The 15,120-nt window shown below is 40.5% G+C and overlaps 1 protein-coding gene across 1 annotated transcript in view; it reads right to left on the bottom strand.

Moving 5' to 3' along the window:
- Positions 1-14,829, bottom strand: part of CRHR1 (corticotropin releasing hormone receptor 1) — a 162,168-nt gene extending 147,339 nt beyond the window's left edge. Inside the window, exon 1 of the mRNA XM_075176871.1 lies at positions 14,562-14,829. Coding sequence (XP_075032972.1) covers positions 14,562-14,603 — 42 coding nt within the window. The 5' untranslated portion in view covers positions 14,604-14,829. The remainder of the gene's footprint in view (positions 1-14,561) is intronic.
- Positions 14,830-15,120: the final 291 nt, after the last annotated feature.

Genomic DNA, 15,120 nt, shown 5'->3' on the forward strand with positions numbered 1-15,120 from the left:
AAATTTTTTATTTTTTTTAACTTTTTTTTTATTTTTAAAAAACTTGGGAATAGTGGGGAAATAACTATGCCCTTAGAAGCACAGAGCACAGGACACAGCACCATTGGACTGAACAGGACACGGCACAGGACCCAGCAGCACTACGGAACTCAGCAGGACAGAGCACAGGACACAGCACCACTGGACTGATACTGCAGAATGTGTGAACTTGGTAATATTGCAGTACCAATGGACTTTTACTGCTGAATGTGTGAACTTGGTAATATTGCAGTACCAATGGGCTTATACTGCAGGATTGGTTGTGAAAATTTTATGGTAATTAAAAAATATTAAAGTAGTTTTTGGTATTTTTTAAAAAAACTTTTTTTTATTTTTTTAAACACAGGGGAATATTGGGGAAATAACTATGCCCTTAGAAGCACAGAGCACAGGACACAGCACCACTGGACTGAACAGGACACAGCACAGGACCCAGCAGCACCACTGACCTCAGAAGGACAGAGCACAGCACACAGCACCACTGGACTGATACTGCAGAACACAGCACAGCACAGCACAGCACAGCACAGCACAGCACAGAACTAAACAGCACAGAACTAAACAGCACAGAACTAAACAGCACAGAGGACCACCTAACACACCCTCCCTCTACCCTGATCAATGCCCGAGTGAAGATGGCGGCGACTAGCGGGGAATTTATAGGATCCGAGTATCGCGAGATCCGACAACGGGATTATGAGTCAGAGCCTCAGTTTCACTTTTGAATTTGGCGCCAATACCCGGATCTGTCTCGGATCCGACTCGGATCCGCAACGTTCGGGTGGGCTCGGATTTCAGAAATCCGAGCGCGCTCATCCCTAATTTTTATTGCACAGCCCTATGCCACATGTATTAAAAAGTGTCAGCATTCCCCCGTTTTGTTCAGAGATGCAGATGGGCATGGTATGACATTTCTCCCACACCCGGGGGAAGTATATGTCCCAAACCAAGCAATGCCAGTTTTGCAAATTCATTCTAGAAATATATCAAATGTTCTACATTGCATTTTCTTTATTTTCAAACTGGTACTTTTTATTTTTTTTAAATGAGTGCAAGCAGAGTAATGGATATGAGCACCACTCACTAGTGGTCATCTAGTTGCACTATATGATAGTAGTTATTTTATTAATAAATAAGAATGATAAGGGTTTAAACTTCTTTCATTCCAGCGATTCGGATAATGCGGAATGGTTTTCAGGATGTCTAGTGCTGGGTTAGCAAAGTTTAGGATCAGAGGAAATGTCTAAAAAGTTTTTTTTTTTTGTTCGTTCCACCACCCTCCTGGATTAGAGTGCTTTGGACATTAATACTTAACACATGTGGTACTAAATAGCATGGCAGCAAACTTTTTTAAAAATAACACTGAATTGCAAAATATCCTGTAGAAGAAACATACATTATCAAGAAATATGCATATATTTTTCTTTACCAACATCCCCAAGTTATCCTCTTGCATCTTCCACTTGGTCGAGTAACCCTTTTGCATATTGCTGATAGCTGTATGTTCTTGCTGTGATTGAATGCCCTGGGAGGGACTGCTTTGTTATTAGCCTGGACCAATAGATTGAAGTAATGTTGTGCAAATCTATGCACAAAGTGTCCAGTAGTTCTTGATAAAAGCACTTCAGACCTTGGACAGCGCTTGTCACACTCAAGATGTTTGAAGCTGGTACAGAGACAAGGATTAAAACTAATGCTATACTTCTATTTCTACGCCATAGCCTGCTTAAACCTATAGCATGTTTCCATTTTATAAGTATAAATATATAACAGAATTCTTAACTCAATCCTGATAACCCATTTCTTGTCTGCATTCTTTCCTATAGAATTGCAGCATACACTGAAACATTCTACATAGAAACTAAAGCCTAGTCTAGATGTGCAACCTGATGGTAGCTACAAAAATGCAGTGACCTTGTCACAAAAATGGTCCCTTAAGATACATGGAGCTGATATGCTGGTTCAAGTGGCCATAATAGTGGTTAATTGATACTCCTAGAACAGGACTGGACAGGTTCCAGGAGTCAGGTTGTCAGTGCGCCTGCAAAAAATTACTGCCGGCGGTAGCCATTTGTGTTGATATCAATGGATTTTCATCTTTCCTGGCTCCATGAAAGATCCTATACACAAGAATGAGTATAATATTTTTGCTGCTTAAATTGACAGCTCGCTCACTCAGGTTTTACTCTCATATGTTGAAGTAGAAACCAGTGCCTCCATATAAATAAATCACCTTAGATCGATTTTTGTAAAGGGAATGCTGAGTTATAGGAGGACCCTTTAGAAAAAAATTATATGGCTTCAGTTTCATATTTAAAGAGGTATACACCTTGAAGGATTGCTTCTTAAGCCTTTTATTCTTTGTCGTGTGTTTTGTAAAATTGAATTGTGCAATCCCTACCCTACCTGACAGCTAATGATATAATCCATACATTTATGACACGTTCTTAAGTGGATCTAACAGAAGATAAAAAGATGAAATGGCAAAGCATAATATCTGCTTGCTGTGACATCACTGGAATTGCACCTATTTGGCCTTGTATGTACCGGTAGTCCTTTTCCATTACCACAAAAGCTTCCTAGCCTCTTAGGCACTGACTTTGCATGGCTGAAGGAAAAATATGACCCTCCTAGGCAAGGTCAGCTCTCTCCAATGGATAGCATAAACAGCACTCTGTAAAGCACTCTGTAAAGCATAACCACACAAGAAGCTTCAAGTGTATTATTTAGCTCACTAATTTACAAGCTTTAACATATATTAATATAAAGGTATTATTACCTTCTACTTAAATATAAAAAATAAAATACTTTGAACATGACTGATGCTTAAAATTGATTTATATAATTCCTAAAAATGTTAACCTATTTCTGCCTTTGAACGGCCATGATGTCGACCTCTCTTAAAATGAGCGAATTATATGTCAACATCTGATTATATTAAAGATTATACTCTTGCAGGCACAAAAAATAAGGAATCCACACACCAATGGGTACCATGCAAAAAACTAGTTCTATTTTTAACATTTTGAAGTATTGCAGCTCCTATTTCTTAACTATTTTAGTCTTAAAAGAAGGAATGCTTTGGTATCTTTCATCATCAAAATTTATTTTATATAGCATCACTAATTCCGCAGCGCTGTACAAAGAACTCGCTCACATCAGTCCCTACCCCCATTGGAGCTTACAGTCTAAAGTTCCTAACACACACACACACACACACACATTACCAGTATGTTTTTAGAGTGTGGGAGGAAACCAGACCACTCAGAGGAAGCCCACGCAAACACGGAGAAAACATATGAAAACTCCACACAGATAAGGCCATGGTCGGGAACTGAACTTGTGACCCCAGTGCTGTAAGGCACAAGTGCTAAGTGCTAATAGTATCAGTTAGTGTGTGGATATTAACATGGCTTGTGATTTGCTGTGCAGACAAAATGCACTATAGCAGTTGAAATGCTTTGATCTGATATAACAATCAACCTTCCCCCCCATTTATAGGCATCTATGCATCAATAAGATGCGGTGCAACTAAACGCATCGCTGCAAATCTCAGGGATACATATTTATGCACTGCTGGAATGCATCATGCCGGGGCTACTCTGGGAGCGAAGTGAGCCCTGTGCTGCAAACTTTTTTTCCTTCTTACCAGCAGCTTAGTGCTGCCGGTGAATGGAGGAAGTGCTGTACGCAGCATTTCCAATGTACTGGATTCTGCAAAGCCAGAGAGGCTTCAGCAGAATCCCAAAGGAAAAGACTGATAACGCCATCCTGAGATGGTGTTATCTGTCTGCGCAGTGCAAAGCTTATTAAAGCTTTATAAATTGCTGAACATCGCATTCCCTATATTAATCTATGGGGACTGCGATGCTGCACGGTATTTGCCTAAAGGGAGGAGATTTCTGCTATATCTCATCCGTTAGGAACGTTATACATAGCAACCATACTTAAAAGATGCAAGCTGTTTCCGCATCTTTTAAGTGGCAAATAAGCTTGATGCATAGACCCCATAGTCTTCACATTATTATGTTTTTGCATATTTAATCATTGCTGTTAAAAAATAAAGATACACAGACAAGAATTTCAAGTACCTAAAGCCTCTCTTATTTACCTAGATGAAGGAAACCACCCAAAGACAAACAAACCCCCATTTTCTTTTATACAGTGTAGAAAAATTACAGTGTCTTCTGGGTATATTTCTCACTGAGGGGCTTATTCCTGTTATTAGTCTAATATTTTATTGCCGCTTATTATTATTGATTAAAAAAATACTTATTGCTTTGATTTTGCATTAATTTTTAGCCATGGATGCTAAGTGATAACTTGCTGAAAACTATCTAGAGCAATAAGGGTTTTGGGTTAACCTGTATATATGTGTGTGTGTATATATATGTGTATATATATATATATATATATATATATATATATATATATATATATGTGTATATATATATATATATATATATATATATATGTATGTGTGTGTGTGTGTGTGTGTGTGTGTGTGTGTTTATATATATGTTTTTATATATATATATATATATATATATATATATATATATGTTAACTCGTGCATGATACTCATGCATTCTGGTCAAATCAAGCTACTTAAGGTGTTAAAAAGGTTCTTGTCATGCATTTGGGCCATAGCCCAGGCCTCAACCACCAATCACTCCCCACTGTCACCCCCGGCAACCACAAACCACTCCCAACTGTCACTTCTCCTTCAAGGAATATATATATATTTTTTTGAAATCTTTATAAACACTTTTAACAATTAACAAATTAAATGAACAAATTAAAAACATCTTAGTATACCAAATTTCAGCCCTTTCTGAATGTTTTTTTCCACACACACTAAGAATCTCAGGATAGCATAATATAATGTTTGAACACACTTTTCTTGTGAGCCAAGCGCTAAAATAACAGAGATCAGCTCCCTAGACACTTGCCACTCTCTAGCATTGGTCACATTGCATAGAATAAAAAACAGGTTTAAATAGCTTACACTTCTTCCGCAGCCTTATTTTGATGGACAGACGACACTCAGGGCCGCCGAGATGGGGGGCGAGTGGAAACTAATTACCCGAGCCTGGGCCCTCACTGTCGACGGTGTTTTTCTTCTTTTTTTTTTTTACTTTCTTTTTTTCTTTTGCACGTGATCATGTGAGTATACAAATACTCACATAATCGCGGGTCTGGTGTCTCTCTTCCCTCCTCCGTTTGCACTGAATGTCGGGTGTGATGTCATCAGGCCCAACATTCAGTGAGGAGCGGCGCAGAGAGGACCAATAGAGAAGACAGAAGAGAGAAGAAAAAAAAAGAGATGAAAGAAGCCAATACAATGGTAAATAAAAGAACGGAGGAAAGCAGAAAGGCACATGCTGATGAAGAAGACGGCGAGGGGAGAGCGGCACATGGTGATGAAGAAGGGGGGGAGAAAGGCATAGGGTGATGAAGAAGAGGGGGGAGAGAGAAAGGCACAGGGTGATGAAGAAGAGAGAGGAGCAGCATGGCACAGAGTGAAGGGGGGCAAAAGCCGCATGGCACAGAGTGTGAAGGGGGGAAAAAGTTGCATGGCACAGAGTGTGAAGAGGGGCAAAAGCAGTATGACACAGTGTGAAGAGAGGGAAAAGCAACATGCACAGGGTGATGAAGGGAGGCCAGGTGAAGGGGGGCAAAGCAGCATGGAGGGTGCAGTGTGATCATAAGGAGGCACAGCATGGTGATGATGAAGGGGCACAGTAATGTGTGTGTGATAGCACAGGGAGCTTTTGGCAATGTAGCGTGTATGAGGTAGGTGGTGGCTAATTAATGGGTGCTATTATGTTTCTGGGGTGATGGTGGGGCAATGTAATAGTGGTGACTATTAATTTAAGATGGGGTGGTTTGGGGGCTATTGAATGTGGGGGTGAGTTTGGGGAAAATTAGGTCTCTTTATTAAATGTGACTATGAATTATTTAATGGCAGTGATGGTTGCTGGAAATAGGTATATTTATGAGATGTAAATACTATTAATTTATTACTGGGGCTGTTTAGAGGGAGGGAAATAGGTTTATTTATTAAATAGGAATACTATTATTTTAATGTTGAAGATGGAGGAAGGCCTAATTATTAATCGTTGGTGCTATTGATTTAACGCCGGGGCTGGTTGTAGTTTTCTAAATGTAGCCGTTTTTTTTCCCCAAATAGGGCCCCCAACATTTCAGGACCCAGACAAGCTACAACTAAAGAAACCTGCAGCTACAGGTGGTGAAAGTGACAAGAACAGGTAGAAGAGAGCAGGAGAGTCTGTGAAATGTTGTGATTCTAGTGGGACAATCCCAATTTTTTTGTGACTGTTCTGCCCAATGTAAGGTGCAGGCCAAGACTGTGAACTCTTTATTTACTACACTGTGGTGCTAGATGTCCTGAAAGTCAGTAGGTCTTGGACATAGGTCACGCTCTGGCGAATTCAAGGCCCAGCGCTTTTCATCTGCTAGCCATGCTCCAATGATTCATAGCCACGCCCACAATAGTATGACCACACACCCTTTGGCGCGCAAATTTTTTCACCATGCTCAACTATAAGGGGGGGCCCCATGAAGTTGTTGTACTGGGGCCCTGAATTCCTCTTGCAAGCCCTGATGACACTGCCACCTTGCCTTTAAATGGGAGCTCTTTGCAGGTGCTCTGTTTAATTGCAGACACACCCTATCAGCCTGCAGATTGTTAGTGAAAAGGATGCCTTTTAAACAACTTCAGAATATGTAAGTTATATCAGACTCTTTACTATTATTTTGTCACATATGTCCTCCACCTGTATCTCTTTAAATTAACTACTGTACAAATGTATATCTCTATTTGCAGCCTTTCTCTGCAGATGGCCAGCAAAATGCGTTTGAAGCCTATGGCAAACAGCTCCTTTTGTTAAAATATATATACACACATTCAGAGGAAACTATTTTAGATACACCTGCTTGTTACTGCAAATATCTAATCAGCCAATTATGTGGCAAAAACTCAATGCCTAAATTCATGCAGACATGTCAAGAGGTTCAGTTGTTGTTCAGACCAAACATCAGAATGGGTAAGAAATATGATCTAAGTGACTTTGATCGCGATATGAATGTTGGTGCCGGATGGGGTGGTTTGAGTACCTCAGTAACTGCTGACCTCATGGGATTTTTACCCACAACAGTCTCTAGAGTTTACAGAGAATAGTGTATGGGCTACAGCAACAAAAGACCACACCAGGTTGCATTCCTGTTCATGATGAATAGGAAATTGAGGCTACGGTGGGCACAGGCTCGCCAAAACTTCACAGTTGAAGATTGGAAAAATGTCACCTGGTCTGACAAATCCATTGATCCATCCTGTGTCTTTGTCAAGGATGCAGGCTGGTGGTGGAGGTGTAGTGGTGTGGCAAATGTTTTCTATGCACATATTAGGTCCTTTAATACCAATTAAGCATTGTTTAAATGACATAGCCTCCCTTGGTATTGTGCAACCCTTTATGGCCACAGTCTACCCATCTTCTAATAGCAACTTCCAGCAGGATAATGTGCCATGTCACAAAGCACACATCATCTCAAGCCGGTTCCAGGAGCATGATAATGAGTTCAGTGTACTCCATTGGCCTCCACAGTCACCAGTAGAGAACCTTTGGGATGCGATGGAATGGGACATTTGCATTGTGCAACCAACACATATGCAGCAACTGCGTGAGGCTATTTTGTCAACATGGACCAGGAACATAAAATATTTTTTCTAGCACCTTTCTGAATTCATGAATAATTCAGGCTGTTCTGGTGACAAGTGGGGGATCTATCCAGTACTACTAGCTTAGGGGCCTATTTGTTAAAATTACAGTTAGCACTGAGCTGAAAATCTACTTTTATGAAAAAGATTATATATACAGCGGTAGATATATGTTATGTTAACAGTCAATCATTTATTTTTTTACTGTCAGTCTGCCCTCTGCTAATGCTGTGATGCTTGATAAAAAGGGTCTTCAATGCAAAAATCATGGGGAATAAAGGGGACCCTTTGCTGTCAAGAAAGGAGTGAGCTGGTGATACCTAACGCCAGTGACGTTATTGCTGGCTGTGACTATTCACTGTGACCATCGTACATAAGGTGAAGTGAAAAAAGCCCCATCACTGTAGATAACACTAGTTTTCCCTAGCAGTAGGGCTTTAAGATCTTTGAAACATCAGCACACAAGTTGCTGCTTTAAAAGTAGCATTGTGTAACAATGTTGTTACCGATCTGCCCTGGAAATGTGTGTGTGAAAGCGCACAGACATGCACTGAAGAGGAAGAGCAGAAATGCATTGTAAATTCCATTTTCGTAAACTATTGTACTTGACAGATAAGTAATTTTATATATATATATATATATATATATATATATATATATATATATACAAGTTAACCCATGCATGATACTCATGCATTCTAGTCAAATCAAGCTACTTAAGGTGTTAAAAAGGTTCTTGTCATGCATTTGGGCCTAGCCCAGGCCTCCTCAGGGGAAGAGCGTTACTTCCCGACGCAAGCGCCCTTTTTTAACGTGGTTTTGTCCACATGTCACCACCTCATCATTTTTCTCCATCACCTCATCCTTCATCTTCATTGCCACATCCTTCATCAAGCTACTTAAGGTGTTAAAAACTCCCCACTGTCACCCCCGGCAACCACCAACCACTCCCAACTGTCACTTCTCCTTCAAGAAATATATAGGTCAGTGTATAACTCTGCCCAGCAGGTGGCGCTGCAGCTTGTTTTTTTTTTTTTCACACACACCACTAGGCATTTATATAGTAGATATACAGGCAAAGTGAGGAAATCAATTTTATTGAATGTGTGCCTCCCAGAGTTCAACTGACCTTGCTAATGCTACTACATATATAAATTATTAGTTTATTTCACAATAATTCACTTGTAATAGCAGTCAAGCAGTAAATGTCATTTACTAGCAGCGTCAACATCACTTCAAAGTCCTGCCTTGTGTCACTTTTTGTCCACCCCATTAATTTGCATTCTAAAATACCGCTCATTGGATAATAAGAGGACCTTAGGACTGTTTTTATACCATTGGTAGAACTGCACGTCTTAATAAGTTATACCTCATAAAATGCATTTTGCTAGCCAGGTCACTCATGCGCTGATTCCCCCAGATTGGTCCAGTGAAGTGGTAAGTTAACTCTTACGCCCCTTGGCAGTATTACTGTACAAAATTGCTCATCTGCTTTAACGAGATTTTAAAAATAAGTCATGGCGACTGGGTGGCGTTAGAATAAAACCCAACCACACTGACATGTATTAGTAACTAGACTCTGAAAACTTATATAGTTTTTATGTGGATACAATGTGAGGCACATTCCTGCTTCGTGCTCATAATGAAAAAAGAATGACCTGATCTGACCAGTTCCATCCATCAAAAGCACTAATATTTACATCACATTTTCCATTTTGTCAAGCTTATCTGTGTGCTTCCTGCATGAAGGGGTCAATTCTACAGAAATATCACAAAACAGCATTTACACTACAGGCTCATGTTTTTGCATATTTGTAAATTACTCTCCATCTTAAATGTACAAACCACAAATGTGTTTTATAAGCCTGATTGAAAATTGGGGAGCAAATTAGGTAATATTGAGGTTAAAACGGATTGTGCTCCTAAAAGAGGGGCAAATACCTTGGATGAAAAAGGTCCTCAAATAGGATAAAGTTTCTTTGTTAAATACTTCAATGCTACACTGATCAGCCACAACTTTAAAACCACCTGCCTAATATTGTGTATGTCCACCTCATGCCGTCTAGTCAGCTCTAACCCATCGAGCCATGGACATCACAAGACCTATGAAAGTGCCCTGCGTTGGCAGCAGATCCTTTAAGACCCGTAAGTTGCGAGGTGGGGTCTCCATGGCTCGGATTTATTTCTCCAGCACATCTTATAGATGCTCGATCAGATTGACATCTGGGGAATTTGGACACACACCCAGTCGTCCACATAAAGTAAGAGAAAATGTAAATCATCAGACCAGGCTGCCATTATCCATTGATCCATGGTCCGTTTCTGGAGCTCACATGTCCGTTGTAGGCACCGGGAACACCCTACAAGATCTGCAGTCTTGAAGATGCTCTGACCCAACCGTCTAAGCCATCACAATTTAGCCCTTGTCAAAGTTCCAGCCCTTGACAGGTGTCAGTGTAATGAGATAATAAATGTTATTCACTTTTTGCTTGTGAGTGGTTTTAATGTTATGGCTCCTCATTGTATGTGCTAATTGTTTGTAGATGTGTTAAAGAAAAGGAAACTTACAAAGCTATGTATACTGTGGGTTAGTAGCATCATGGAGCATGTGTTTTCTGTAATAAAGTTGGAAATATGTTGTCTGCCAAAATATCTTCCCAACAGCTTTCCATAATTCTTATGACAAGTCTGGAATGTTTGTTACCTGTATGGGGTCCTAATGGAGAGTTGTTTTGTATAAAATTTCCAGCAGCTGGGAAATTTTTAATGCATTTGCACGCTCTATGCCTATGCTCTGTTTCCATGTGCTTAATGTGGAGACATAAGCTAAGGATTAGATAGTCAATATAACCTACTAACTCTATTCATGCAGAGAGGAGTGAGGCAGGCTTGATGCGTGCAAGGGATTACAGACTGCTCGCTCTGATTTTAGGCTCTAGGGGTGCAACACTATTCTGTAGACACGTAGCAATGAGCAAGACAAAATTATTCTTGTTCGTAATGTGCTATTTCTTTGGACTACTGCAGCAGATTTAAAACTCTGGCCTTTTTACTATCTAGGGGGTGGGGTTTAGGGTTTAGATTTAGATAAGGTTAGTAAATATAAGTACTGCTGTAATCTAGAGGGAGGTTGAATGGGTTTTCCTTTACATGACCTTAATTTGTTTGCTTATACACACTCTTTTGCATGTTTTTAGTACATTCTTTGTTGTTTATTTCTAATTTACTTATTTACCTTTCAGTTATTCCTTTAAAGGGGAGATTCAAATTGGCGCAAAGTGTCTTTGGAACTTCCACAGAGACACCGCGATCCGATGTTATGGCTGGAATCTCTGCTCATTTTCCCATAGAGGTGCGAGGAAAAATGAGTGGAGATTCCTACTGTAATTGCTGGCACATCCGGACATGGCGGTGATGTCCGCATACCACATCAGTGGCAATTGAATCTTTCCATAAGTCCTTTGGCCAAGTTGTTTATTTTCTTCACCTTAGTACAAGACAGAGGGGCAGATATATCAACTCACGAAAAACTCTAATGCCAGGTAAAATGGGAGTTTTCAATAGCGATGGGCTTTTGTTTGTTTCACTTTATACATCAAAGATTCCTTTGCATAGTCTTCCTATTTAACAATTATCATGGCGGTAGATTATTATTCCATCTTACAGGCATATTTTGTATATTTTAGTCACCCCTGGACTTGACAACAGATAAGTTCAAGTTGGTATAATGTACTTAAACACCAGTTTTATATTCACATCTGAATATAAACAAACCTGCTTAGAAGATAAAGATGTCTGAATGTGGAGATCCTCTTTAAACTGCATTTTCTCAAAAGTTCCTTTTTGATCCCCTAAACTGTAAAATGTTGGTGCTTGTTTCTTAGGTAAATCACCTCCTCCCATAGACTGCACAGTCTACTGGACCTCCCCTTGCTACAGCATCATGCACCCAATCTCACCACGTTTAAAATTCCAGTGCAAATCTTGCCACAGAGCAGAACAGGGTCTTATATTTGAGAAAAAGCACAAACTGTGTGGTGGGAAACATTGCCTTAAAAGAAGAGTTGATCCCTTAAGTTTTTGTAAATATATTATAATCCTAAGCATCACAATTAAAGCATACTTGCCAACCTTTGGCAAGCTATTTCCGGGAGATCCCAGGCAGGGGGGAGTGGTTGGAGGGCGGGGGGCGGCAATTCGCGTCATTTTGGCTCCACCCCCACCACAAAATGCCGTTTTCCCGCGGGGGGGGGGGGGATGGGGGCGCGGCCAAAATGACGCAATTCACCGCGAATTGCGTCATTTTGAGGAGCGTGTTGCCAGATGCGGGATATTTGCCTGCTCTCCCGGGAGACCTACCCGAATTTCGGGAGTCTCCCGGACATTCCGGGAGAGTTGGCAAGTATAAATTAAACTGTGCTGGCAAGCAATACATAGCCATGTTATCAATAATCACTACATTTGGTGTATAACTGTCATGTAACTTATCATGTGGAAATGAGAACTACATGGGTTGTTTAGCTGGAGATTTGGCTTCTCTCCATTTACCAAGCTCCGAAGCCGGAACTGGGTATTGCTGGTGATTGCCTTTGCCAACTACCTCCTGCAATAGCTTTCCCGTGTAAAGTATGGGGAAGCCTATTAAGAAGGATTGCGACAGTACCTGTACCGACTGAATCCACCAATCGATGTCACCATCTCTGGATGGGACAGCAGCAGCAATAGAGGAAAACAAGCTTTATTTAATTAACTAAAGCATGTTTTTCCATTTTAAAGTTGTTTTATAACTGCAATTTTTTAAAAACAATTTTTTAGTTTTCTTTAAATCTCTGCTCTTGGAAGACCATGACTGGGCTTTAAGTGCAGTGCACATGTGTGACCTGGCAATGCCCCCAGATCTGTTAGATAAACTAGTTAGCTGAGTGAAGAGAGCTTAAAGGATACAAAACATTCAATACTGTAAAAATATATAGTCACAGAAAGTATTCAATGTCCCTTTATTAAAATAACTCTGCCTCACAAAACCTTAAAATAGCTGTTTTAGTACCAGCTATTTGACAATTAGGTAGCTTGGGACAGGTTAGAGGACAAGTAAACATTTATATTTTTTTATTTTTTATTTTTATTCACACTCCACGATCACCATGAAAACACCACTGCCAGTCTCTGTTGTGCAGCGCTGCAGCCTCAATCACCATGAAAACACCTCTACCAGTCTCTGTTGTGCAGCGCTGCTCAATCACCATGAAAACACCTCTACCAGTCTCTGTTGTGCAGCGCTGCACAACAATCACCATGAAAACACCTCTACAATTCTCTGTTGTGCAGCGTGTCCCATCAACAGGAAAACACAACTGCCAGTCTCTGTTGTGGAGTGCTGCTGTCATAGTGTCAGAGAGGTATTAAATATTAGAAGGAGTTATGTGGAGTAATGAGAATTAAAGGGAACTTGTAGGCAAAAGTTATAGAGTAACATGTGGTGTTATAGGGAGAATTAACAGGAGGAGGGCTCTATGGGGAGAAGTGACAGGAGGATGGTTTATGGGAAGAAGTGAAAGGAGGATGGTTTATGGGAAGAAGTGAAAGGAGGATGGTTTATGGGAAGAAGTGACAGGAGGATGGTTTATGGGGAGAAGGGACAGGAGGTTGGGTTATGGGGAGAAGGGACAGGAGGTTGGGTTATGGGGAGCAGTAACATGAGGTTGGCTTATTGGGGAGAAGTGACAGAAGGTTAAGTTATGGGGAGAAGTGACAGGAGGATGGTTTATGGGAAGAAGGAACAGGATGTTGGGTTATGGGAAGAAGTGACAGGAGGAGGGTTTTATGGAGAGAAGTGACAGGAGGTTGGGTTATGGGGAGCAGTAACATGAGGTTGGCTTATTGGGGAGAAGTGACAGAAGGTTCAGTTATGGAGAGAAGTGACAAGAGGAGGGATTAATGGGGAGAAGTGACAGGAGGTGGGGTTATGGGGAGAAGTGACAGGAGGTGGGGTTATGGGGAGAAGTGACAGGAGGATGGTTTATGGGGAGAAGTGACAGGCGGTTGGCTTATGGGGAGAAGTGACAGGACGTTGGGTTATGGGGAAAGTGACAGGAAGTTGGGTTATGGGGAGAAGTGACAGGAGGAGGGTTTTATGTAAAGAGGTAAAAGGATGCAGGGTTATAAGAAGACAACAGGAGGAAGGGAAATGGGGAGGAGGAAGGGTTTAGGGAGATGTAATAAGAAACAAGAGGAAGGGATATGGGAGATGCAACAGGAGGAAGCATTATAGGGAGATTCAAATAGGTTATAGGGAGACTCAACAAGGTGAGAGGTTATAAGGAGACATAATAGAGAGTAATCAATACAGTTACATGTCTTGCTTACATTTCATAGAGTTGGAGGAAACACAATGTATAATTACATAAATAACTTAGTTCTGTGTAGATACACATTCTTTTTACCTATTTTTGTTGCTAATTCATACACTTCCATTTGACCAATATACTGTATGTCAAATACATCTCATATAAACTAGTCCCCAAAAAGCAAAACACAAAAGTTTAGTGCTAGGGTTCTTAGACCTGTGGGATTAACCTGTATAGAAATATCCACATCCAGTCTGTGAAGACAATGCACACAGCAGTATGTCTTTATTGGTAAACACTTAAATCTCAAATGTCTTCACTTTTTACTATCTTTAGTTATGAATTAATGTGTTGTCATATGTATATTGCCCTCCAGTTCACACAAAAGCATAGCTTTAAAATAAATACATTATGTAAGTAAATATAATTCTTACCTGTACCAAAAGGAGAGATGGCGTTTTGGCTTGCAACATCATGTCTTTAACAGATTAATGAGGATGGCCAGCTGAGCAAACTGTAACCCCAAATGTCAAATGAGGGAAGTTCTCCTCCACTATGCTGGAACCTTTTTGAATGTTAAAAGTGCAATCAACACTGCCAGTGAGATTCAGGCTGCTGCGATGGGAAGGGTTAAACAGAGGTAAGAGGAAAGTACTTGTCACCCATAGGAACGGAAGATGTGTAGTCCCAAGTAAAGGATTGTACAGTATAAGAGGAGCCTGCAGGAAAGCAGGTGGATGAGGCTGGGGCAGAGGAGGGATTCTGGTTTAAGAAGTAGGGTGAAATGATCACAATATAAGAAGAAGGCTAGTTGGAAAGCAAGTGGAAAAAGCAGTAGAAGGGGACAGTTGATTGCTGGAAGGTCAGTTGTTGAAAGTACAGGTGTCTCTTCTGTCTTTTTCTTCCTCTCAATTAACTACATTTGGTCTTTGAATATTCCTTTTTCTTTTTACCTGGCTTTCTCTCAGGCTCTATCTGTGCTCCTTAATCCTT

This window comes from Mixophyes fleayi, chromosome 6, assembly GCF_038048845.1.
Source record: "Mixophyes fleayi isolate aMixFle1 chromosome 6, aMixFle1.hap1, whole genome shotgun sequence".
NCBI classification, from domain to species: domain Eukaryota; kingdom Metazoa; phylum Chordata; class Amphibia; order Anura; family Limnodynastidae; genus Mixophyes; species Mixophyes fleayi.